General features: G+C 43.5%; 1 protein-coding gene across 2 annotated transcripts in view; it reads left to right on the plus strand.

Annotated features, from left to right (window-relative positions):
- LOC144036603 (sodium/calcium exchanger 2-like) overlaps positions 1–27,253 on the plus strand; it is a 60,436-nt gene that overhangs the window by 17,704 nt on the left and 15,479 nt on the right. For both annotated transcript variants that reach the window (XM_077547364.1, XM_077547363.1), the window contains 8 exons: positions 609–1,008; positions 5,200–5,337; positions 5,610–5,837; positions 5,920–6,198; positions 8,290–8,721; positions 9,076–9,437; positions 19,013–19,116; positions 25,591–25,703. In XM_077547364.1, coding sequence (XP_077403490.1) covers positions 661–1,008; positions 5,200–5,337; positions 5,610–5,837; positions 5,920–6,198; positions 8,290–8,721; positions 9,076–9,437; positions 19,013–19,116; positions 25,591–25,703 — 2,004 coding nt within the window. In that variant the 5' untranslated portion in view covers positions 609–660. The remainder of the gene's footprint in view (positions 1–608; positions 1,009–5,199; positions 5,338–5,609; positions 5,838–5,919; positions 6,199–8,289; positions 8,722–9,075; positions 9,438–19,012; positions 19,117–25,590; positions 25,704–27,253) is intronic.

Raw genomic sequence — 27,253 nt, forward strand, 5'->3', positions numbered from 1 at the left:
CTACTGTGTGCCTGTTCTTGAACGCACCTTGAGTCCACTGCAGGAATGATTTGCTCTTGTTACAAAATGTTTCTAAAACTGAAAATTGAAAACCACGTGTGTTTTTCATGTGTGCTTGCGCGCTCACGTGTAGCCTTAATTAGCGCGTCATATTTCTCAATGAGGAGTTGACTGGCCAGCGAGGGCTACACTTAATAATCTTAATTAACGCTTCATGCTTCTCAACGAGGAGTGCACGTCCAGCGAGCGCTTCAGTGCGTGAAGCCATCTTCTTGCACCATCTCGCACACACGCTGAAAGAGGCGTGTCACTTACTTAAGGCGTTTTCCGCATATCGGTAGACAGGCGGCCATGCGTGTATGTGTACCTGCCTTTAAAACAGAGTTGGCTGGCTGTCTTGTATTTGTTTTACATTTATTATTTTTTTAAGTACCCGTACTAAGAAAAATTGATACCGAGCCGTTTTTGACGCCAAAACATCAAGGTACGGTACTGGTACTGGTATCCCGTGCAACACTAGGCCAGACGCCAGCAATATGCTAAATATATCTTCATAAATTTAGGAATGTTTTTCTCAGATTAATTTGTATTTGTTTTTGGTTTTCCAGCAAACTTTTCTAACCCACCGGCTTCCCAGTGACTCCCAGGCCTCACAGAGATATGGGACCCATACCCTTCCACATATCAACAGTCCCTGTTCTCCTTCTTGTGGTTCTTCTACTCTCCAACCCTTGTACATCATTCAGGCCACAGGTTGTTGAACGAGCATCAGGCCCTCTACCGCCCGAGCCCTCGACGAATGCCACAGGATCTGACAAGCGAACTTGTATAGGCAATGTAGTGTGTAAACCTGGTGTACTGTTGCCAGTGTGGTTGCCTCTCAACCCTCCTCAAGGGGAGAGGGCAGGGAGAGCTGTCATCTATTTCCTCTGTCTCATGTACATTTTCCTGGGAGTGTCCATCATTGCGGACCGCTTCATGGCATCGATCGAAGTCATTACCTCTCAGGTATGCCTCACTTTTAAGAATCATCTTTTTTGTTGCTGTTCTTGAAATCACACTTAACTCATTCAAACCCAAAAACGTGTAAATAGTTGTTTTTTTTAATACTTTGCCTTTCACTCCATGAATAGTTGGCTTAAAGCAATGGTAGGTATTACAAAAACGGCCAGCAGGTGTTAGCAGAGTATAAGAGATCAACCAGGGCCATGTTGCTACAAGCTCTTTTTGCATTATTATGGGACTGCTTGCGAAGCAAGCAGCACATATTACTATCCTACAGAAAGGGGTTTATTATTTTTTTATTATGGGACTGCTTTGCGTAGCAAGCAAGCAGCACATATTACTATTCCTAGAAAAATGGGCTTATTATTATTCTTATATTATCTTCCACCGATTTTTCCGCGGCCCGTACCGTAGATCGCACCGGGACAAATGAGGTATCCAACGATGCGGCTCGATCGGACTCGGTGCGGCATTATTTTTCTAGGAATTCCCACTTACCATGGCGACGCAATACCCCAAAAAGTGCCTTAGGAATGAATGGGAAATGGAAAGACAAAATCGCACACCTAAAGCACCTTTTTCCAAGACACTCTGTGCGCGCATACGTTATCCGACCGATACGAATTTTAGCTCATTTTGTAGGAATTTTTCCCATCTTTAGCTCAGTGTCGAAATCTTTTTTAAGGAATGAAAGCTCTCCCCTCTGTGCGGGTTCAAAGACAGTGAGTGAATTAGGCTTCTACCGCACTCTGTTGACCAATTAACTTTAGAGTGGCGGAAAAAAAGAAAAGTCTACTTCTATTTGCAAAAGTTTCACTTCAACTCGTCACCATGGCCACAATCTTTGCTCACTAGACGTCAAATTCTCACATCTTGTAGTCACGAGTGTCTTCTTTCAGACAAACTAACTTTCATTTGGCTAAGGTGTCATTTAGTACCTTTATTTTCCCTTTAAGGTCGGACAAGTCGGACCAACTCGCCTATCTCTGCCATGTTAATTTCAGGCGCCTTCCTCTCTCCATTTCTGATAAATCATAAGTTTTCAACCTGCTCTCATTTGGTCATTTTTTATCCGATTAAGAAAATGAGAACATGCTCGTGTTCCCCAAACCCTTGCCGTTCTAACGAGCCATTTCTTGAATCTGTATCTTCAACCGTTAAGTCATGAGAGGCTTTTGTTCAAGGGGTGCTTCTCTCATGCAATCTCAATGGAATGTGGGGCGCGTGACGGCTCCAAGTCAAAAATGTATGTGCGCTCTTAAAGTGACAGTGACATATTTTTAGATTATGGTTAACTTCCACATTTCTTGACCGATTCCAGTCATTTAAATTTTAAACTGTTCAGCTCATTTACATTTTTTGAAATACATTTTCAGGGACAGTGAGATACTTTTAGTTGATGTTCATTATGGTTAACTTCGACATTTCTTGACCGATTCCAGTCGTTTAAATTTTAAACTGTTCAGCTCATTACCAAAGAGTCAGCAGTCCCATTCAAAATTTCCGCGGGAATTTTTCTAGTTTTTATTTTTTAATCTTCCACCGATTTTTCCGCTTAAATGCGGCCCGTACCGCAGATCGCACCGGGACAAATGAGGTATCAAACGATGCGGCTCGATCTGACTCGGTGCGGCATTACTTTTCTAGGAATTCCAAGTTACCATGGCGACGCAATTCCCCAAAAACTCCCATAGGAAATGAATGGAGAAAGGGGGAACAAATTACAGATCAAGCACCTTTTTCCAAGACACGCTGCGCACGCATGCGTTATCCGACCGATACGAATTTTAGCTCATTTTGTAGGAATTTTTCCCATCTTTAGCTCAGTGTCAAAATCTTTTTTAAGGAATGTAAGCTCTCCCCTCTGTGCGGGTTCAAAGACAGTGAGCAAACAGCAGACAAATAGCCTTCTCCCATTGTTGTGTATTGCAAGTGCCAGAGTGGAGCAATTAACTTTAGAGTGGCGGGAACAAATAAATGTACTTCCAAAAGTTTCACTTCAACTCGTCACTATGGCCACAATCTTTGCTCACTAGACATCAAATTCTCACATTTTGTAGTCACGAGTGTCTTCTTTCAGACAAACTAACTTTTATTTGGCTAAGGTGTCATTTAGTACCTTTATTTTCACTTTATGCGAGGACAAGTCGGACGAACTCGCCTATCTCTTCCATGTTAAATTCAGGCGCCTTTCGCTCTTCATTTCTGATAAATCATAAGTTTTCAACCTGCTCTCATTTGGTCATTTTTCATCCGATTAAAAAAATGAGAACATGCTTGTGTTCCCCAAACCCTTGCCGTTCTAACGAGCCATTTCTTGAATCTGTATCTCGAACCGTTAAGTCGTGAGAGGCTTTTGTTCAAGGGGTGCGTCTCTCATACAATCTAAATGGAATGTGGGGCGCGTGACGGCTCCAAGTCAAAAATGTGTGTGCGCTCTTAAAGTGACAGTGAGATATTTTTAGTTTCTGTTGATTATGGTTAACTTCCACATTTCTTGACCGATTTTTGTCGTTTAAATTTTAAACTCTTCAGCTCATTTACATTTTTTTTAAATACATTTTCAGGGACAGTGAGATACTTTTAGTTGATGTTGATTATGGTTAACTTCCACATTTCTTGAGCGATTCCAGTCGTTTAAATTTTAAACTGTTCAGCTCATTTACAAAGTCAAATGGGTGTGCGTGAAAGTGCATTTTTCTTAAAGGGACAGTGAGATATTTTTAGTTGATGTTGATTATGGTTAACTTCCACATTTCTTGAGCGATTCCAGTGGTTTGAATTTTAAACTGTTCAGCTCATTTACAAGAGTCAGCAGTCCCATTCAAAATTTCCGCGGGAATTTTTCTAGTTCACATTCCTGTTGAAAACAGGAATGTGAATAATGATGAAATTTAGCAATATTCTAATGCCAATTGCTGCAAAATGGAAACAGTTACAAATATACTTTTTTTTCCTGATGATAGAAGAGACTAATCTTTCTTTTGGTAATTTCCATGTTTTTATAGCAATAGAACACAATATTCTGTGGACCTTGCAAAAATCGGTCAAAATCCAGTAAAACAGCTGGGGGCGAAGGGGGTTGCTTCAATGAAAATGACTGGGTGTAAATGATTTAATGTATATTCACAAAATTGGTTATTTTAATTAATCGCTGTAGTGTTAATTCAGGTGTCCACAAAGACACTCCTTGATTTTAAACAAAGATTAGATCAAAGTCTTTCACACTAATGGCCCTATTTTTGTATATAAGCACCCGTGTGAGAGCCCTTTTTCATAGATAAGCACCCGTGTGCACAGCATATTATTGGACGCATCTTCATTTTCTTGCCAGGGCAAGTCTAGTCTGCCGTGTTTGGATCCGCATTGCACCTCGCTGGGGCATCTTGCAATTTGGTGACAAAAAGTTAGATTACATTTTAGACTCACACAAAGCAGCTCTAGGTAGAGGTGTGTAGGTGGTGTAATGTGATTTTGGTGGATTTGATCGAAGCGCAGGCAGATAGGCGGTGTGGTAGATGTCTTCACGTTTCCTTCATAAATATTACAACTGCATGTGGCTATCCCTCTAAATCATTCTAAAAACCAATTTATTAAACAAATTATTATCATTATAATTTAATTATTTTAATAGCATCCCTTTGACTGTGCGGCACAGCAATGGGGGGCTCACACAAGGATGCATCAAGGTTGAAAGGCCATCTCCAATTGCCCACGTCACATGCACGGCTGACTATATCATCCGCAAGGGGATGCTGTATCTTGCAGTTTACCTGTATAAAAACGCTTTGCGTGGGCCAAATATCATGCATGGACCCCAGCGAGTGCTTCTGCCGTGTCAAACACTGTGTGCTCTTTGACTGCCCTAATTTTAATAGGAATGAGGAGAGCCACTCTTGATTGGCCGAGAATCGGCTGTATTCCATCCCACAACAGTGCAAAATGACGCAAAACACCCAATTCTATCTGTGCTAGTCAAGCAAAATACCAAGGAAAGATAACTCCACTAGTTAGCTTTGTGCTACACTTGTGCTGTGCACGAAAATGGGGCTTGATGAAATCCAAAAGCAAGCAACTATCTGGAGGCTTCAGCCATTCAGCTATTGACCGGTTGTTGGTGTTCTAGTAATCATGGCCCAATATAGACACTCAGATGACAATTGATAATAATCTTTACAAATATCTATTTTGTAGGTGAAGGAGATAACTATTACCAAACCCAATGGAGAGACAACAGTAACCACAGTTCGAATCTGGAATGAGACCGTCTCCAACCTTACACTCATGGCTCTGGGCTCCTCTGCTCCTGAGATCTTGCTTTCTGTCATTGAGGTATATTTTAAAAAAAATCATTATGTAAGAATAACGCATCCCCATTTTATTACACCGCAAAAAAAAGTATAATTTAGGTTTTCCTCTTGGTACATACAGTATGAGGAGATCCCAATCACCATTGTCAACAACTTAGGTCAAAATGAAGCAGTCATCCCAAACGTTTTGGCCCTAAATAATAAATAGTGTTGCATAGTTTCCCCACTTTTGTTTAACATCATCATGTACATAATCACATTTGTTATTATCCATCATTTTTTTCCACTTGACAGGTGTGTGGACATAACTTTCACGCAGGGGAGCTGGGCCCTGGCACCATTATTGGAAGCGCTGCCTTCAATATGTTTGTCATTATCGGCATATGTGTGTGGGTGATCCCTGATGGAGAGTCTCGCAAGATCAAACACCTGCGAGTGTTTTTTATTACATCTTTCTGGAGTATTTTTGCCTACATTTGGCTCTATCTCATACTAGCTGTCATATCGCCTGGGATCGTAGAGGTGCATTTCTACACACTCTCTTTGTTAGATCGCCTTTGTAAGTGTGCAAATAATTAAAAACTAACACTGTCTGTATTTTAAGGTGTGGGAAGCCACAGTGACACTGGTTTACTTTCCGCTGTGTGTGTTACTGGCTTGGATCGCTGACCGCCGCTTGCTCTTCTACAAATACCTTCACAAACGTTACCGTGCTGACAAAAGACATGGTATTGTGGTGGAAATGGAAGGTGACATTGTACCCAAAGGCCATGATTTTATCATGGACGGAAAGAACTCCGATGGCATTTCTTGTCCTAGAACCTCCTCAAGTGTTACAGTGTCTGTACAAACACCAAGTGAGATGGAGCAAAACCAAGACGAGGTATGGAAGCAGCAAGATGTTTGGTCAAAGGAAAGAAGGTTGAAATGCTGTAGTTTTTTTTTTTCCTCAAAGACTATATTAGTGCCCATTTGCAGGTCTACTGTAGGTGCCCAATCCAGATATAAAGCCTGTATGAGATTTGTTGGGGCTGTCTATTTAAATTTCATGTCACACATCTGTTTACAGTCATTAAACATGGCATGGCAACACTAAAGTAAACCTAAATAGCTAATGCAAACATAACTTATTCTATACTGTTTTAGAAGGTTTGCAGTGCTTGTTAGTCGAGTGTCATGAGTGTGGGAGGTGATGCCAGGAGACAGGCTAGTACACAGAGAGATTGAGGGCAAACACTTTAGCAGTGGTAGTCACCTCTAAGTGTTCCTATTGTTGTTTCCTGGATGTATTGATCATATATATTCCTTTAATTTTCTTAACATTGCACGCGCACATACACATACTCACCCACATACAAAAATATATATATATCGAAAAATTACCGAATGAACAATACTGAGCTCTCCAGAAAAAATAAATAAATTCTTAACATTCAATCAGAATTTTCTGCCATCTACTATTTTCCCCTTAGCGGCACATTGGCTATGGAGGACTAAAAGTGCCCAAATTGAAAAATTTAATAAATAACTAAGTAAATAAATAAATGAATAAAAGTGAAAATAAAAACGGATATAAAAAAAATTATTATAAAAAAATAAAATTGTTTTGAATTTTTTATATTTTATATTTTTCAAATGAAATAAAAACAACAATATATATTGGGGATACACCGAAATGAAAATGTTTGGCCGAAACGGAAAACCGAAAATGAAAAATGCTTGGCCAAAAACCGAAACGCCGGGAAAAAAACTATGCTAATTTTTGCTATCATTGCATTTGTTATAATTAATTAAAATTATAATATTATTATAAAATATTTATTTAGCACTGGCATTTTAACTAAGCAAAGGTACCAAAGGTACATTAAACACCAAATGAGGGTTGAGCATTTTCTGGCGGTGCGATTGCACTTCATAGTCAATGTAGTTCGTACAGGCGGGCACAGATGCGTGCGGCAGGACAAGATGCAGCGCACTTAAAATCGGCAGATTCACATATTCACCAACGTTTAAAAATAAATACATACATTTGCTCGCACGAGCTAATCGGTTCCGGGAACGGACTGCAAAGTCACACACAGCGTCCTGTACAGGTCTGTCGCCACCCGGAGATAGCAGTGTTTAAAACTGTTGAAAGCAATAGTGCTAGCATTAGCTAACAGATTTAGCACGGCCACGGGGATGTCAGTAAAAAAGTGGAAGCGTTCGAGGGGCTCTTATTAAAAAAAAGGGAAGGCGTTGCGGGAGAAAGAGTGGCTCACCTGTACTGCAGTACACGGCAGTTCTGTCTTTTTTTGATCCGCTTAAATGTTATACAGCAAGCCTTGCCCCTCTCCTCCGGTGTGCGCAATGACCCCGGGAGCAGCTCTTACTCACATGGTAAAACGCCAGCGAGAAGAAAAAGCGGACACTCACCCCCACGTTCGCTGTTAAATTAAAACAGACTCTTGCTTGCAGCGGTGTTTTTTTTGTGCTTGCGTCAACATCCTATTTCGGCCATATTCTTTTGGCTTTAATTTTATCTCGGCCGAATGCCGAAAATGGCAAAAACAGCCATTTTCGGGCGGAGATTTTTAATGACCGAATATTCACTGCATCACTAATATATATATATATATATATATATGCTTTGCACTCACATTTATTTTTTACATGCTGCAGATGCTCTGTCAGGTTGAAAAGTTATTCAAATGAGTGGGCTATCATAAACGTGTTTTTTTTTATATGTTTTTTTCTTTTTTTAAGTCATTTATTTATTTTTAATTTTGGCAGTTTTGGTCATTCATAAATGGCATGTTGTCTGGGGATTGCTATCATGCATTGTGATTGATTATTAATAATTAAGTTTTTTGATTGGCCACATCATTTAACATTCACATGCAATGTTGACAATTGTTTCAATAGTTGATCTCGTTGATTGAATGTCATTATTGACTTTGATTAAACTATATAAATTGTATCCTTTAATTTATAGGTGGTTCGTATGTTAAAAGACCTAAGGGATAAACACCCAGAGAAAAACCTTGACCAGCTTATCGAAATGGCCAACTACTCCACTTTGGTTCAGCAGAAGAAGAGTCGAGCTTTTTACCGTATCCAGGCAACTCGCTTGTTGATAGGTGCTGGAAACCTACTAAGGAAACATGTTGCTGAACACTCACGTCGCGCAGGTCAGAGGGATGACAAACTCACGTGTGCTCACATTTGTTTTGAAAGTGCCCAGTATCTTTGTACAGAGAACTGTGGTACTTTGAGCCTCTGGGTGATCCTTGATGGGGGTGCAGCACAGAACACCTTTTCTGTGGACTACTGTACGGAAAATGGTTCTGCCAATGCTGATGCTGATTATGAATTTAATGAAGGAACCTTGATATTTAAGCCAGGAGAGATGCGGAAAGAGATCAAGGTGAGCAAAAAATAGGTCATTAAATATAATTTATGGGAACAATATTTAGTTCTATCCCACTGGAGGAACAGGCTTATATTGGATTCATAATTGTCGTTTTTTTTGTGTACAAAACAGGTCTATGTGAGATCAGATCAAAACGTGACAAAATTAGCATTTTTCTGTGATGCTGTTATATGTTGATTCAATTGAGTTAGCTGTAAATTGAACCTTATTGTTTTGTCAACGTTTATGGCACATACATCGTATCATGAAGAGTTGGTGGGATATATTTTGATAATTTACAATCACACATTTGTAGATGAAATGAACAGAAGAATGTTTTGGGTATTCATTTTTAAAAGTCTTTCCTAGGTGAAGATTTTGGATGATGACATCTTTGAAGAGGATGAACATTTCTTTGTCAGACTTCAAAATTTGAGGTTAGAGGAGGGTGGTGATGAAGGGACAGGATGTTCACCCAAGGGCAGACTAGTGGAGCCGCTGGTTGCCACGGTCACCATCTTGGATGATGACCATGCTGGCATCTTCACCTTTGGTCAGGGGGTTTTGCGGGTGAGTGAGAGCACAGGCACACTGGTGGTGACAGTGGTGAGGAACTCAGGCTCCAGGGGTACCGTTTCTGTACCATATCACACAGAGGACGGCAGTGCCAAAGCTGGAGTGGATTACGAGCAGGCCAAGGGTGAGCTGGAATTTACCAATGAACAGAACAGGTGAGGCAAAGACAGCAACTCAAGGCAATGGCTGGAATGAAATGTAGAGTGTGTATTTTTTAACCCCCTACGAATGTTGGAGATAGCCTTGGGTCCAGAGGTGGCAAATCCAGGTCCAGAAAATAAAAACCCTACCACAGTTTGGCTTTAGCCATTGATGCTAGCTAGCTAGCTACCTCCCAAGCAGGTAAACGAGCACCATGGTAGCTAGCTAGGAAGCAAGCTAGCACCTGGGGCTAAAGCTAAACTGTGGCAGGGTCTTTACTTTCTGGACCTGGATTTGCCACCTCTGCTTCGCTCGCTATCTTAGTTCCGGTTCATCCCAAATGTGTTGGATGGGGTTCAGGGTTAGGGTCCTTACAGTCCATTTATAGTATGTTCTTCCACACCAAGGTCTACCACTACAATTGTCTTTACCAGTTCTTGTTTGGTAAAAGAAAACAGCCTTCCCCAAAACCGTTCCTTCAAATGAAACACATGGACTTGTCCAGAATGTCTGATTTATTGAATCAGTTGAAAAGTTGAAGATGTAGTCACAAAACGTTTGTCCATGAAGTCCACTTTATCATTGTCACCATAATCTTTAGCGCAAATTAGAATGTTTATAAACGATAGGCGCCAGGTTACTTCCGGGTGGCAAAATGCAAGTGACTATGGTCTAAGCTAGTGTACTGTACTAAACGAAAAAGATTGTAAATCGAGGATGACCATATTCCCATTTTCAGAGAAAAGAGGACACTTGCCCCGGCCTGGAAATTGTGGTACCAGTCGCAGTTACACAGTGTACCTCCTATTAGTCACGCTATGCCAACCGGACACTTTCGTAAATTTATTCCCCGCCATTGTTGTATGTTCACATCACACTTGCTTCTTATTCTCAGTTTTTACTGACTTCCTATGGCCGAGTTACAGCGCTACTTCAGGCCTGATATATATACTACAAAATCCAGGTCCAGAAAGTAAAACCCCTGCCATAATTTGGCTTTAGCTCCAGGTGCTAGCTAGCACAAGGGGCTAAAGCCAAATTGTGGCAGGGTTTTTACTTACTGGACCTGGATTTGCTACCTCTGGAAACAAGTCAGTTTTTCTATTTTGAATCAGCTTAACTGTTGAAATGTAATGTATGGACATATTTGGGTCTCCCTTCCAAGCAGTTTACAGTACTGTATTGTAGCTTATTTTTTGACAGACCCATAGGACATATTATGGCAGAAAAAGAAGGCTAGCCAGTTAGAGACACATTGCCTTGTGAATATGAGACTCCCCGAGCCTAGCCTGGAAACCAGGCTTTACCAGCGAGTGAGTCTGGGCACAGTCACAATGAAGCAGACTTCCCTCTTAAAACAGTGATGTCTGGTGAAAAGTCAACACTGCATACCAGCAAAAGAACCTTCTCCCTACAGTGAAGCAGGGTGATAAGAATGTTAAGTTCTGGGCTGGCTTTTCATCCTCAGGACCTGGACAACTCCACATAGTCCAGGGAATCATGAATTCAAAGGAATATTGTGAAATCCTAGAACATAGCCGTCATTTGTGAAGTTACAGCTTGGTAGACGATGAATCATCCAACATTACAATAATCCAAAGCATTCCAGCAATACAACCAAGGAATGTCTGAAAAACAAGATTCATGTTCTGAAAGTGCCCAGTTAAAATCCTGACTGAAATTCTTTCAAAATACTGTGGCGGGACCTGAAGCGGGCAGTTTATGCTAGACGCCCATCTAACCTCTCCCAACTGGCTGCATTTTGCATGGAAAAGTGGCAAAAATTCCCCCAGCGTAGATGTGAAAGACTGATAAATCACTGAAGTGTTTGGATGAAGTTCTCATTGCAAAAAGAGGTGCAATGTCTGATTAAGTGGGAGGTTTACATTCTTTTGCACCCATGAAATCTTGAGTTTTTCTTAAATCAACAACTTTTGCTCAGTAATGAATGACTATATTGTCATTCTTTTTTTCAAGTCCATTATTTTCAATGTCAGCATTGTAGAGTATAAGGTATAAACATTTTAATATTTTATACAAAAACTTAAGGGTTCACACATTTTTGAGCAGCACTGTATTTAGTACAGCATTTCTGCATCTTTGTATGGTCCAGAAAGTAAAAACCCTGCCACAGTTTGGCTTTAAGCCCAGTTGCTAGCTAGCGAGCTCCCTAGCTAGCTCCCCAGGTGCTCGGATACCTGCTAGAGATCTAGCACAAGGCGCTAAAGCCAAACTATGGCAGGGTTTTTACTTACAGGACCTGGATTTGCCACCTCTGGAAACAAATCCGTTTTTCTATTTCGAATCACCTTAACTGTTGAAATGTCATTGTTGGGTCTCCCTTCCAAGCAGTTTACAGTACTCTATTGTAGCTTATTTTTTGACAGACCCATAGGACATATTATGGCAGAAAAAGAAGGCTAGCCAGTTAGAGACACATTGCCTTGTGAATATGAGACTCCCTGAACCTAGCCTGGAAACCAGGCTTTACCAGCGAGTCAGTCTGGGCACAGTCGCAATGAAGCAGACTTCCCTCTCCCCAGCCACTTCAACCAGTTTCTCCAACGAGATCCCAAGGTGTTCCCAGGCCAGCCGAGAGACATAGTCTCTGCAGCGTGTCCTGCGTCGCACCTGGGGCCTCTCGCCGGTGCGACATGCCCGGAACACTTCTCTGGGGAGGCATACAGGAGGCATCCGAACCAGATGCCCGAGCCACCTCAACTGGTTCCTCTCAACGCGGAGGAGTAGCAGCTCGACACTGAGTCCCTCCCGGATGACCGAGCTTCTCACCCTATCTCTAAGGGAGAGCCCGGACACCCTGCGGAGGAAACAAATTTCGGCCGCTTGATCTTGTTATTTCGGTCACGACCCACAGCTCGTGACCATAGGTAAGGGTAGGAACATAGATGAACCCATCAATCGAGAGCTTTGCCTTTCGACTCAGCTCCTTCTTCACCACAACGGACCAATACAGAGTCCGCATCACTGCAGATGCTGCACCGATCTACGTGTCGATCTCCCGCTCCAACCTACCCTCAATCGTAAACAAGACCCCAAGATACTTGAACTCCTCCACTTGAGGCAGGATCTCATCCCCGACCCGGAGAAGGCAATCCACCCTTTTCCGACTGAGGACCGTTGTCTCGGATTTGGAGGTGATGATTTTCATCCCAACCGCTTCACACTTGGCTGCGAACCGCTCCAGTGAGTTGAAGATCATGGCTTGAAGAAGCCAACAGCACCACATCATCTGCAAAAAGCAGAGATGCAATGTTGAGGCCACCAAAGCGGACTCCCTCAACGCCTCTGCTGCACCTAGAAATTATGTCCGCAAAAACTATGAACAGAATCGGTGATCAAGGGCAGCCCTGGCGGAGTCAAACCCTCACTGGAAACTCGGTACCCCGTACTCCCGAAGCACCCCCCACAGGACTCCCCGAGTGACACGGTCAAACGCCTTCTCCAAGTCAAGCACATTTGGACTGGTTGGGCGAACTCCCATGCACCCTCGAGCATCCTGCCTCGGGTGTAGAGCTGGCCAGGACGAAAACCACACTGCTCTTCCTGAATCCGAGATTCGACTTCCCGACGGACCCTCCTCTCCAGCACCCCTGAATAGACCTTACCAGGGAAGCCGAGGAGTGTGATCCCTCTATATTTTTAAAAAGGGGGACCACCATCCCGGTCTGCCAATCCAGAGGCAATGTCCCAGATGGCCACGCGATATTATAGAGGCGTGTCAACCATGACAGCCCCACAACATGCAGAGCATTTAGGATTTCATGGGTGGACCCCATTACCCCCCAGGGCCCTGCCACCGAGGAGGTTTCTAACCACCTCAGTGACTTCGACCCTAGACATATCAGAGCTCACCTCAGAGTCCCCAGACACTGCTTCCTCAAAGGAAGACGTGTCGGTGGAATTAAGGAGGTATTCGAAGTATTCTCCCCACCGATTTACGACGTCCCCAGTCGAGGTTAGCAGCACCCCATCTCCACTATACGATACGATATATATATGTCACAGCAAATAAATGAACTTGATTTGCCCGGCCATTTTGAGCCGGGCCAAATAGTGATCAATGGCAGCCTTTCCAGACCCACTTTCTGTCTTTCAAGAAATGGGTGTGGCTTGCCAACTCTCATGCAAGTAGAACATTTTTCATTTAACTTGTTTTCTTAATTGCTCCTCCTTGGCCAAATCACATGGTAAAGTGGTCCCCCCACGAGTGCTGCGATGAGAGTGCTTCGGCTTTTGCCACCCGGAAGAACGGGAATTATTGTTGTGACATCATAAATTGTCGTATAGAGTAGCGCTATATTGCCCTATCAGAAAAATAATATGTCACAACTAAAATATCTGGTATGTGTGTATATGTTGGTAAAAGGAAAATAATAAATTCAGAAAAATAGAAATAAACATTACATTTGTGTTCATCAGGTGAGCCAGTGCCGCTTCGTTTGATTAAGACTATTACTTTTGTTTTTATGCAGTTGCAAAGAATTAATCATCACGCATTCTCAGTTGTTTTCCTCTGCGTTTTACGTTGCCCATTATCACTTTCAACAAGGGGAAATGTAGCCTTCCTCAATGAAAATGACTCTCCATTACCTCAGTATTTGATGGGTTTCAAGTTGTGAGGTAATCCTGTGACTGAAGTGTAGAAATTTAAACGTTTTATTTGTTGAGATACTGTACAAGCTTTCCACGTTCCACTTGGTTTCCCCTTCATATTTTGTGGACCTAATATACAGTAATTGTGTTGTCCTCCACGTTGAGAGGAACCAGTTGAGGTGGCTCGGGCATCTGGTTCGGATGCCTCCCTGGGGAGGAGTTCCGGGCATGTCCTACCGGCAGGAGGCCCCGGGGACGACCCAGGACACGCTGGAGAGACTATGTCTCTCGGCTGTCCTGGGAACGCCTTGGGGTCCCGTCGGATGAGCTGGCTGAAGTGGCTGGGGAGAGGGAAGTCTGGGCTTCCCTGCTAAAGCTGCTGCCCCCGCGACCCGACCCCGGATGAGCGGAAGAAGACGGACGGACGGACGGAGTTTATAAAGTGGCAAATTTGCGAGTTTATAAAGTTCCAAATTTATGACTTTATAAAGTGGCAGAAAGAACTCAGAAACTTACAAGAAATACATGTCGCGTAGCTATAGTCTAATGTGAGGTCCTTACAGTCCATTTATAGTATGTTCTTCCACACCAAGGTCTACCACTACAATTGTCTTTACCAGTTCTTGTTTGGTAAAAGAAAACAGCCTTCCCCAAAACCGTTCCTTCAAATGAAACACATGGACTTGTCCAGAATGTCTGATTTATTGAATCAGTTGAAAAGTTGAAGATGTAGTCACAAAACGTTTGTCCATGAAGTCCACTTTATCATTGTCACCATAATCTTTAGCGCAAATTAGAATGTTTATAAACGATAGGCGCCAGGTTACTTCCGGGTGGCAAAATGCAAGTGACTATGGTCTAAGCTAGTGTACTGTACTAAACGAAAAAGATTGTAAATCGAGGATGACCATATTCCCATTTTCAGAGAAAAGAGGACACTTGCCCCGGCCTGGAAATTGTGGTACCAGTCGCAGTTACACAGTGTACCTCCTATTAGTCACGCTATGCCAACCGGACACTTTCGTAAATTTATTCCCCGCCATTGTTGTATGTTCACATCACACTTGCTTCTTATTCTCAGTTTTTACTGACTTCCTATGGCCGAGTTACAGCGCTACTTCAGGCCTGATATATATACTACAAAATCCAGGTCCAGAAAGTAAAACCCCTGCCATAATTTGGCTTTAGCTCCAGGTGCTAGCTAGCACAAGGGGCTAAAGCCAAATTGTGGCAGGGTTTTTACTTACTGGACCTGGATTTGCTACCTCTGGAAACAAGTCAGTTTTTCTATTTTGAATCAGCTTAACTGTTGAAATGTAATGTATGGACATATTTGGGTCTCCCTTCCAAGCAGTTTACAGTACTGTATTGTAGCTTATTTTTTGACAGACCCATAGGACATATTATGGCAGAAAAAGAAGGCTAGCCAGTTAGAGACACATTGCCTTGTGAATATGAGACTCCCCGAGCCTAGCCTGGAAACCAGGCTTTACCAGCGAGTGAGTCTGGGCACAGTCACAATGAAGCAGACTTCCCTCTTAAAACAGTGATGTCTGGTGAAAAGTCAACACTGCATACCAGCAAAAGAACCTTCTCCCTACAGTGAAGCAGGGTGATAAGAATGTTAAGTTCTGGGCTGGCTTTTCATCCTCAGGACCTGGACAACTCCACATAGTCCAGGGAATCATGAATTCAAAGGAATATTGTGAAATCCTAGAACATAGCCGTCATTTGTGAAGTTACAGCTTGGTAGACGATGAATCATCCAACATTACAATAATCCAAAGCATTCCAGCAATACAACCAAGGAATGTCTGAAAAACAAGATTCATGTTCTGAAAGTGCCCAGTTAAAATCCTGACTGAAATTCTTTCAAAATACTGTGGCGGGACCTGAAGCGGGCAGTTTATGCTAGACGCCCATCTAACCTCTCCCAACTGGCTGCATTTTGCATGGAAAAGTGGCAAAAATTCCCCCAGCGTAGATGTGAAAGACTGATAAATCACTGAAGTGTTTGGATGAAGTTCTCATTGCAAAAAGAGGTGCAATGTCTGATTAAGTGGGAGGTTTACATTCTTTTGCACCCATGAAATCTTGAGTTTTTCTTAAATCAACAACTTTTGCTCAGTAATGAATGACTATATTGTCATTCTTTTTTTCAAGTCCATTATTTTCAATGTCAGCATTGTAGAGTATAAGGTATAAACATTTTAATATTTTATACAAAAACTTAAGGGTTCACACATTTTTGAGCAGCACTGTATTTAGTACAGCATTTCTGCATCTTTGTATGGTCCAGAAAGTAAAAACCCTGCCACAGTTTGGCTTTAAGCCCAGTTGCTAGCTAGCGAGCTCCCTAGCTAGCTCCCCAGGTGCTCGGATACCTGCTAGAGATCTAGCACAAGGCGCTAAAGCCAAACTATGGCAGGGTTTTTACTTACAGGACCTGGATTTGCCACCTCTGGAAACAAATCCGTTTTTCTATTTCGAATCACCTTAACTGTTGAAATGTCATTGTTGGGTCTCCCTTCCAAGCAGTTTACAGTACTCTATTGTAGCTTATTTTTTGACAGACCCATAGGACATATTATGGCAGAAAAAGAAGGCTAGCCAGTTAGAGACACATTGCCTTGTGAATATGAGACTCCCTGAACCTAGCCTGGAAACCAGGCTTTACCAGCGAGTCAGTCTGGGCACAGTCGCAATGAAGCAGACTTCCCTCTCCCCAGCCACTTCAACCAGTTTCTCCAACGAGATCCCAAGGTGTTCCCAGGCCAGCCGAGAGACATAGTCTCTGCAGCGTGTCCTGCGTCGCACCTGGGGCCTCTCGCCGGTGCGACATGCCCGGAACACTTCTCTGGGGAGGCATACAGGAGGCATCCGAACCAGATGCCCGAGCCACCTCAACTGGTTCCTCTCAACGCGGAGGAGTAGCAGCTCGACACTGAGTCCCTCCCGGATGACCGAGCTTCTCACCCTATCTCTAAGGGAGAGCCCGGACACCCTGCGGAGGAAACAAATTTCGGCCGCTTGATCTTGTTATTTCGGTCACGACCCACAGCTCGTGACCATAGGTAAGGGTAGGAACATAGATGAACCCATCAATCGAGAGCTTTGCCTTTCGACTCAGCTCCTTCTTCACCACAACGGACCAATACAGAGTCCGCATCACTGCAGATGCTGCACCGATCTACGTGTCGATCTCCCGCTCCAACCTACCCTCAATCGTAAACAAGACCCCAAGATACTTGAACTCCTCCACTTGAGGCAGGATCTCATCCCCGACCCGGAGAAGGCAATCCACCCTTTTCCGACTGAGGACCGTTGTCTCGGATTTGGAGGTGATGATTTTCATCCCAACCGCTTCACACTTGGCTGCGAACCGCTCCAGTGAGTTGAAGATCATGGCTTGAAGAAGCCAACAGCACCACATCATCTGCAAAAAGCAGAGATGCAATGTTGAGGCCACCAAAGCGGACTCCCTCAACGCCTCTGCTGCACCTAGAAATTATGTCCGCAAAAACTATGAACAGAATCGGTGATCAAGGGCAGCCCTGGCGGAGTCAAACCCTCACTGGAAACTCGGTACCCCGTACTCCCGAAGCACCCCCCACAGGACTCCCCGAGTGACACGGTCAAACGCCTTCTCCAAGTCAAGCACATTTGGACTGGTTGGGCGAACTCCCATGCACCCTCGAGCATCCTGCCTCGGGTGTAGAGCTGGCCAGGACGAAAACCACACTGCTCTTCCTGAATCCGAGATTCGACTTCCCGACGGACCCTCCTCTCCAGCACCCCTGAATAGACCTTACCAGGGAAGCCGAGGAGTGTGATCCCTCTATATTTTTAAAAAGGGGGACCACCATCCCGGTCTGCCAATCCAGAGGCAATGTCCCAGATGGCCACGCGATATTATAGAGGCGTGTCAACCATGACAGCCCCACAACATGCAGAGCATTTAGGATTTCATGGGTGGACCCCATTACCCCCCAGGGCCCTGCCACCGAGGAGGTTTCTAACCACCTCAGTGACTTCGACCCTAGACATATCAGAGCTCACCTCAGAGTCCCCAGACACTGCTTCCTCAAAGGAAGACGTGTCGGTGGAATTAAGGAGGTATTCGAAGTATTCTCCCCACCGATTTACGACGTCCCCAGTCGAGGTTAGCAGCACCCCATCTCCACTATACGATACGATATATATATGTCACAGCAAATAAATGAACTTGATTTGCCCGGCCATTTTGAGCCGGGCCAAATAGTGATCAATGGCAGCCTTTCCAGACCCACTTTCTGTCTTTCAAGAAATGGGTGTGGCTTGCCAACTCTCATGCAAGTAGAACATTTTTCATTTAACTTGTTTTCTTAATTGCTCCTCCTTGGCCAAATCACATGGTAAAGTGGTCCCCCCACGAGTGCTGCGATGAGAGTGCTTCGGCTTTTGCCACCCGGAAGAACGGGAATTATTGTTGTGACATCATAAATTGTCGTATAGAGTAGCGCTATATTGCCCTATCAGAAAAATAATATGTCACAACTAAAATATCTGGTATGTGTGTATATGTTGGTAAAAGGAAAATAATAAATTCAGAAAAATAGAAATAAACATTACATTTGTGTTCATCAGGTGAGCCAGTGCCGCTTCGTTTGATTAAGACTATTACTTTTGTTTTTATGCAGTTGCAAAGAATTAATCATCACGCATTCTCAGTTGTTTTCCTCTGCGTTTTACGTTGCCCATTATCACTTTCAACAAGGGGAAATGTAGCCTTCCTCAATGAAAATGACTCTCCATTACCTCAGTATTTGATGGGTTTCAAGTTGTGAGGTAATCCTGTGACTGAAGTGTAGAAATTTAAACGTTTTATTTGTTGAGATACTGTACAAGCTTTCCACGTTCCACTTGGTTTCCCCTTCATATTTTGTGGACCTAATATACAGTAATTGTGTTTTTTGTGCGTCTTGTATGCCTCCAGACACACCTTAAAAGTTCGCATTATAAATGTGGAGGAGTATGAAAAACAGGAAAACTTCTTTATTGTGCTCAAAGAACCTAAATGGCTGAAGCGAGGACTCTCTGGTAAGTAAACCCCTTCAAATAACAAATGTGTGTTATTGAGTGAATGATTACAAAACCCCACTCTTTTAAAATATTGGGGAATTTCTATATATATACAGTATATATATACATACAATATATATATACATACATACAATATATATATATACATACATACAATATATATATATATATATATATACATATATATATATATATATATATATATATATATATACATACATACAATATATACTGTATACACATACTATATATATATATATACACATACTATATATGTGTATATATATATATATATATATAAAATCAAAAAACCCTCGCTACTTTTTGACAATAGATATTGTAAACAGCAAGGGCAGATATTTGTTTGATGATAGTTGTACTGTACATAAACAAGAACTTTCAATCCAAAGTGCTTATTTTTCATCAGGCCACTATGTACACAAACAGTTTACTGTAATTTGTGCAATTAATGAATTTTTTTTTAAACTCACGGTATTTATAAAACTCCAACTCATTCATTCAGTTAGCGTTATACAAAATAGTCAAATTAGCATCTGTCCCTATGTTTAGCAAATGTTTAACACAAAAATCAACTAATGACAACTTCACCAAATCTTTATTTTGGATCTCATTGGATTATGGAAGTGGTCATTGGTCGGGTTAACTTCATGCAGTCCATCCATTTTAGATTTTTACGCTTTTAGGGTTATGGAATATGATTGCTTGGTTGATTTAAATGTATTTGTTGTCATACTAACATGGGAATTGGAATATGGTGATTTAATCATTATTTATGTTTTTACAGCATTACTGCTGAATCAGGGTAAGACACATAAGTTTGTCTGTTGTGTTGAAGTATTCCAAACACCAGTTTGTACACAAATAACCAATACTGTGGACATAAATAGATGCTGTGAAATGTATTTGATAATCCAAAGGCCTCATATTCTCTTTTACAGAACACTTAGTAGATTTGCTGCTCTCTACTGCTCGTTAATTTAAGAGAGCAGCCAAACAATCACTTTTGTTAGTCCCCACGAAGTGGCAGGACAACATACAGTATGGTTCAATCTGGTTCCATACATAGATGTTTCTGATTATATAATTGACACCATTTGGCCAAATAAGATGAGGTCAAATGTCTTAGCCAGTGAATCCCAAACAGTGTGCCGGGGCACATTAATGTACCATGAAAGCGCTCAAAGTGAAATGATCAAATTTCACGTAATTGCTCAGAAAAGTACTTACAGTATTTATAGCAAATAATGTATCTTTGTTCATCTACTTGTATATATGCCAGCAACTAGTGACAGGCAGAACAAACATTGGTTCTTCTATTAGATTGTAGAAAGTATATAATTGACATGTATTTACTTTTTATAAGATTTTTGATGATGATTGAAGATTTGGTGGTGTGCCGTGAGACTTTTCAAACTTAAAATATGTGCTTTGGCTCAATAAAGGTTGGGAATCACTGGCCTAGGTAGTAAACACATCTTTTTTTTAAGTCTTCAGAAATGAGTTACTCCATCCCCGGTTCAACAGGGCTAATGAGCCTTCATTACGATGGTGACTAGGGCACAGTGCTAGGGCGTTGTGAATATCCAAGTGGTTACTTGTTTCAAACTCTAGCACCACATATGGTAGTCTGAAGAGAATGACGAGCAGGAAAAGAGCAGAAAAAGGGACAGAGAGAGCAAATGAGAATCTGTTCTCATTTACCTTACCTTGATAAATAGAGGTGAAACAAATGATCGGAAGCTAATGCTAAAATGCAAATTTATGCAAGTACTGCTGGCCTTATTTTCGTAGACAAGCGCTGAACTAAGTATGTCCTACCTGATGGTGTTTTTTGTATAACAGTGGATTCCCCAAACAGCAGGAAGTATTTTCTAAAGCAAGTCTTTTCTTGCCAAAATTGCCGTTTTACAACGCTCCTGTGTCAGGTTCTCTTCTGGAACACTCAGCAACCATTGGCTCATATCTGGAAGTGTCTGCTCGTCTTGTCTTTGTGAGATCATGTGATCATGCAAGACCTCTGCCTCAGAGGACTAGCATCTAGACCGGTGGTGGAGAAAAATCTTTGTGTGGTGTTCTGTGTTGAGATTATCGGAGCAGACCACACACAATACGACCAAAAATGTTAAATGCCTGATTTGTTGATGTTTGTGTGTGGAGTCTGTCATCGATTAAAAAATCTTTTAGGATTTAAAAAATTTTTTTGTGGGCAACTTGGTATTTTCCTTCAATTTTGCGGTGTTGTATGCTGACCCGTGTCAGAAAAGACATTAGATTGTTATTGAAGTGACAAATGTTATTGTGAGGATGGATGATAGACTTATGTTTTTTTTTTTTTGTCTTGCGATCCGCCCGCGATTGACTAATACAGTGCTGTTTATTTGCCCGCTGAAGTTCTCGTCAAATTATTTTTTGCATAGTTTCCCAATTTTCAAATCAAACACATTTACATTAAATGTTTGAAAAAAGTCAACATGAAATGCAGTTTGTAAGTTGTGATTTTATTTAATTAAGAGAAATTAAATGATTCAAAACTATGACGGCGTATTAGGGCCACGTATAAATATTTTTTTTAGAGGTCGGGGCAATATTACGAGAAAAAAACTTGCAAATTTGCCACATATATTTGGAAGTTTATAAAGTATATGTGGCAAATTTGCAAGTTTTTTTTTCACATATATTTGGAAGTTTATAAAGTGCCCCTCCGTGAGTCATCACCTTATCGTGGTGGAGGGGTTTGCGTGTCCCAATGAACCTGGGAGCTATGTTGTCCGGGGCTTCATGCCCCTGGTAGGGCCACCCAAGGCAAACAGGTCCTAGGTGAGGGACCAGACAAAGCATGGCTCAAACGACCCCAATGACGAACACAAACCTTGGATCTTCGTTTCCCTTGCCCGGACGCGGGTCACCGGTGCCCCCCTCTGGAGCTAGGCCTGGAGGTGGGGCTCGAAGGCGAGCGTCTGGTGGCCGGGCCTATACCCATGGGGACCGGCCGGGCACAGCCCGAAAAGGCAACGTGGGTCCCCCTTCCCATGGGCTCACCACCGGTAGAAGGGGCCAAAGGGGTCGGGTGCGCAGTGAGTTGGGTGGCAGCCAAAGGCGGGGGCCTTGGCGGTCTGACCCCCGGCTACTGAAGCTAGCTCTGGGGACATGGAATGTCACCTCTCTGACAGGGAAGGAGCTCGAGCTGGTGTGCGAGGCTGAGAAGTTCCGACTAGATATCGTCGGACTCACCTCCACACACGGCTTGGGTTCTGGTACCAATCCTCTCGAGAGGGGCTGGACCCTCTTCCACTCTGGAGTTGCCCACGATGAGAGGCGCAGAGCAGGTGTGGGCATACTCATTGCCCCCCAGCTAGCCGCCTGTACGTTGGGGTTTACCCCGGTGAATGAGAGGGTAGCCTCCCTCCGCCTTCGGGTGGGGGGATGGGTCATGACTGTTGTTTGTGCTTATGCACCGAACAGCAGCTCAGAGTACCCACCCTTTCTGGAGTCCTTGGAGGGTGTGCTGGAGAGCGCACCCCCTGGGGACTCCCTCGTTCTACTGGGGGACTTCAACGCTCACGTGGGTAATGACAGTGAGACCTGGAGGGGCGTGATTGGGAGGAATGGCCCCCCCGATCGAAACCCGAGTGGTGTTTTGTTATTGGACTTCTGTGCTCGCCACGGACTGTCCATAACGAACACCATGTTCAAGCACAAGAGTGTCCATACAGTATGTGCACCTGGCACCAGGACACTCTAGGCCGTAGTTCGATGATCGACTTTGTAGTCGTGTCATCGGACTTGTGGCCGTATGTGTTGGACACTCGGGTTAAGAGAGGGGCGGAGCTGTCAACTGATCACCACCTGGTGGTGTGTTGGCTCCGATGGCGGGGTAAGATGCCGGTCCGACCAGGCAGGCCCAAACGTACTGTGAGGGTCTGCTGGGAACGTCTGGCAGAATCCCCTGTCAGAAAGAGTTTCAACGCCCATCTCCAGCAGAGCTTCTCCATTGTCCCGGGGGAGGCGGGGGACATTGAGTCCGAGTGGACCATGTTCCGCGCTTCAATTGTTGAGGCGGCCGATCGGAGCTGTGGCCGTAAGGTGGTTGGTGCCTGTCGTGGCGGCAATCCTCGAACACGCTGGTGGACACCAGCGGTAAGGGATGCCGTCAAGCTGAAGAAGGAGTCCTATCGGGCCTTTTTGGCCTGTGGGACTCCGGAGGCTGCTGACGGGTACCGGCTGGCCAAGCGGAATGCGGCATTGGCGGTCGCTGAGGCAAAAACTCGGGCATGGGAGGAGTTCGGTGAGGCCATGGAAAACGACTTCCGGACAGCTTCGAGGAAATTCTGGTCCACCATCCGGCGTCTCAGGAGAGGAAAGCAGTGCACCGTTAACACTGTGTATAGTGGAGACGGAGTGCTGTTGACCTCGACTCGGGACGTCGTGAACCGGTGGGGAGAGTACTTCGAAGACCTCCTCAATTCCACCAACACGCCTTCCTTTGAGGAAGCAGGGTCTGGGGACTCTGAGGTGGGCTCCCCTATCTCTGGGGTCGAAGTCGCCGAGGTGGTTGGAAAGCTTCTCGGTGGCAGGGCCTCGCGGGTGAATGAGATCCGCCCGGAGTTCCTAAAGGCTCTGGATGTTGTAGGGCTGTCGTGGTTGACACGTCTCTGCAGCATCGCGTGGACATCGGGGACGGTGCCTCTGGATTGGCAGACCGGGGTGGTGGTTCCCCTTTTTAAGAAGGGGGACCGCAGGGTGTGTTCCAACTTTAGAGGGATCACACTCCTCAGCCTCCCAGGTAAGGTCTATTCAGGGGTGCTGGAGAGGAGGGTCCGTCGGGAGGTCGAATCTTGGATCCAGGAGGAGCAGTGTGGTTTTCGTCACGGCCGTGGAACAGTGGACCAGCTCTACACCCTCAGCAGGGTCCTCAAGGGTGCGTGGGAATTCGCCCAACCAGTCCACATGTGCTTTGTGGACTTGGAGAAGGCGTTTGACCGTGTCCCTCGGGGAGTTCTGTGGGGGGTGCTTCGGGAGTATGGGTTACCGAGCCCACTGATACGGGCTATTCGGTCCCTGTACGACCGATGTCAGAGTCTGGTCCGCATTGCCGGCAGTAAGTCGAATTTGTTTCCGGTGAGGGTTGGATTCCGCCAAGGTTGCCCTTTGTCACCGATTCTGTTCATAACTTTTATGGACAGAATTTCTAGGCGTAGCCGAGGCGTTGAGGGGGTCCGGTTTGGTGGCCTCAGCATTGCATCTCTGCTTTTTGCAGATGATGTGGTGCTGTTGGCTTCTTCAAGCCGTGACCTCCAGCTCTCACTGGAGCGGTTCGCAGCCGAGTGTGAAGCGGTTGGGATGAGGATCAGCACCTCCAAATCCGAGACCATGGTCCTCAGTCGGAAAAGGGTGGAGTGCCCTCTCCGGGTCGGGGAGGAGGTCCTGCCCCAAGTGGAGGAGTTCAAGTATCTTGGGGTCTTGTTCACGAGTGAGGGTAGGTTAGAGCGGGAGATCGACAGGCGGATCGGTGCAGCGTCTGCAGTGATGCGGACGCTGTATCGGTCCGTTGTGGTGAAGAAGGAGCTGAGCCGAAAGGCAAAGCTCTCGATTTACCGGTCGATCTACGTTCCTACCCTCACCTATGGTCACGAGCTGTGGGTCGTGACTGAAAGAACAAGATCCCGGATACAAGCGGCTCTCCCTTAGAGAGGGTGAGAAGCTCGGTCATCCGAGAGGGACTCAGCGTCGAGTCGCTGCTCCTCCACGTTGAGAGGAACCAGTTGAGGTGGCTCGGGCATCTGGTTCGGATGCCTCCCTGGGGAGGAGTTCCGGGCATGTCCTACCGGCAGGAGGCCCCGGGGACGACCCAGGACACGCTGGAGAGACTATGTCTCTCGGCTGTCCTGGGAACGCCTTGGGGTCCCGTCGGATGAGCTGGCTGAAGTGGCTGGGGAGAGGGAAGTCTGGGCTTCCCTGCTAAAGCTGCTGCCCCCGCGACCCGACCCCGGATGAGCGGAAGAAGACGGACGGACGGACGGAGTTTATAAAGTGGCAAATTTGCGAGTTTATAAAGTTCCAAATTTATGACTTTATAAAGTGGCAGAAAGAACTCAGAAACTTACAAGAAATACATGTCGCGTAGCTATAGTCTAATGTGAGGATTCGGTGGTGGTTAATGGGACTGTTAATAAAAAAAAGTAGTTTAAACTTTACTCTTCATACACAGCAGCTAGAGCGTCAAAATTCCTGATCCCCTATCAGCTGACACTAACCAATCAGAAGCTGGCATACTTTAGGTAACTGCAAGTGAATGACGGAGAGCAGCCGATTCAACACATCAACATAGCTACTTGTGCAAAAAAATATCAAAATGTATGAATGTGTAAATAAATATGGGACTGCATTTCGTGATGGCCGAAATAGGCACTGCTGCAGTAAGTGAAGGAAATTCTGCATCATCTTCAACAGGTCACCCTACCCCTGAGGAGGAAGAGGCTAGGAGAATCTCTGAAATGGGCAAGCCCATTCTTGGAGAGCACAGCAGGCTAGAGATCATCATAGAAGAGTCCTGTGAGTTTAAGGTGTGTGGGTGGCTGAATATCTAGAATAATCCACCCTGCATTACTTGTACATTATAAAGGATAATAATAGGATCATTGTTAACCAAATTAATGATCATATATCCCCAAAAGGCCTTTTATTGTTATTATTATCAATATTATTATTATTGTTTAGTTTTTTTTGTGAACGTGACATTTTTAAATATGAAGGAAATGGGTCTAATTTGACCTGACTTGAAAGTCGCTCTATTATAAATCTAGGTGATACAAAGTTGAGCTGCATTAATGCTGAAGAGTATGGAGGACCAAAACTGCCCAAATTAAAAATAAAAAAAATGACTAAATAAATAACTAAATTACTAAAAGTAAAAATTAAAACGGATATAGAAAATATATTTCAAAAAATTAATAAATATATATATATATATATATATAAATAAAATAAAAAACGAGATTCAAAAATAAAAGTAAATATAAAAATAAATGTTGAAATAAATACAAAAATATATCAATAGAATTAAATATCAATCAATTAAAAAAAAAACGCTCTGCTCTCTGCATTTATTTATTTTATGCAGCAAAGGCCCTGCCAGGAGGAGGAAATGTTATTCAAATGAGGGGGTGGTCCTAAGTGTGTCTTGGGTTGGACTCCGCCGTTGCAAACTGCCTTTCATTGGTCAAACGAGTGGGTCGGCAAACAAGGAAGTCTCGCCGGCTTGCATTGATGAGCTCCAGCAATGGACGACTATCTTGTCCACTGTCACCACAACTTGCGACTTGAGTTGCTCGACAACAAATCGACGTTTGCAGCATGAAATAAAAAAAATGTGAGAGCAGAGCGTTTTTATTTATTGATTAATATTTCATTATATTTATACATTTATTTTTGTATTTATTTCGACATTCATTTTTATTTTTTGAATCTCGTTTTTTATTTATTATTTATGGATATATTTTTTGTCATTTTTATTTCCATTCATATTTATTTTGGGGGATTACATTTTTTAATTATATTTTTTTATATATGTTTATATATTATATAAAATATATATATATATATATATATATATATATATATATATATATATATATATATATATATTTATTTAGTCATTTATTTTATTTTTTATTTTGGCAGTTTTGGTCCTCCATAGAAGAGTGGTACACTACCCTACACACAGAAACACCAGTCTTGGGACGTGTTGTATAATGAATACAATATCCACTAGTTATGATAACCGTCCCCTTACACAACAACAGAAAAACTTGAAACAAGAAACAAAGTCAGAAAAGTTCTATATGGAATACTGGAGAGTTGTATTATGAAGTGATAGCATAAGTAAATATGTAATTTTTATAGTCAGGAAACCAGTTGCTGCCAACAGGATCGAGCAGATTCACCTCCAATGGGCACTAAGGGCTAATATTCGGATTCACTGCATGCCAGGGGGTTAATTCTATAGGTGCTGTCCCCCCCTGGCTGGGCGTGGGCGGGTCTGCCCTTCTGTTGGCTGCTGGGTGGCGGCTGCGTCTTGGCCGTTCCCTGGGTCTCTTGGGGGGTGCTGTGTTGC

The sequence above is a fragment of the Vanacampus margaritifer genome, chromosome 16, assembly GCF_051991255.1.
Source record: "Vanacampus margaritifer isolate UIUO_Vmar chromosome 16, RoL_Vmar_1.0, whole genome shotgun sequence".
Classification (NCBI taxonomy): Eukaryota; Metazoa; Chordata; class Actinopteri; order Syngnathiformes; family Syngnathidae; genus Vanacampus; species Vanacampus margaritifer.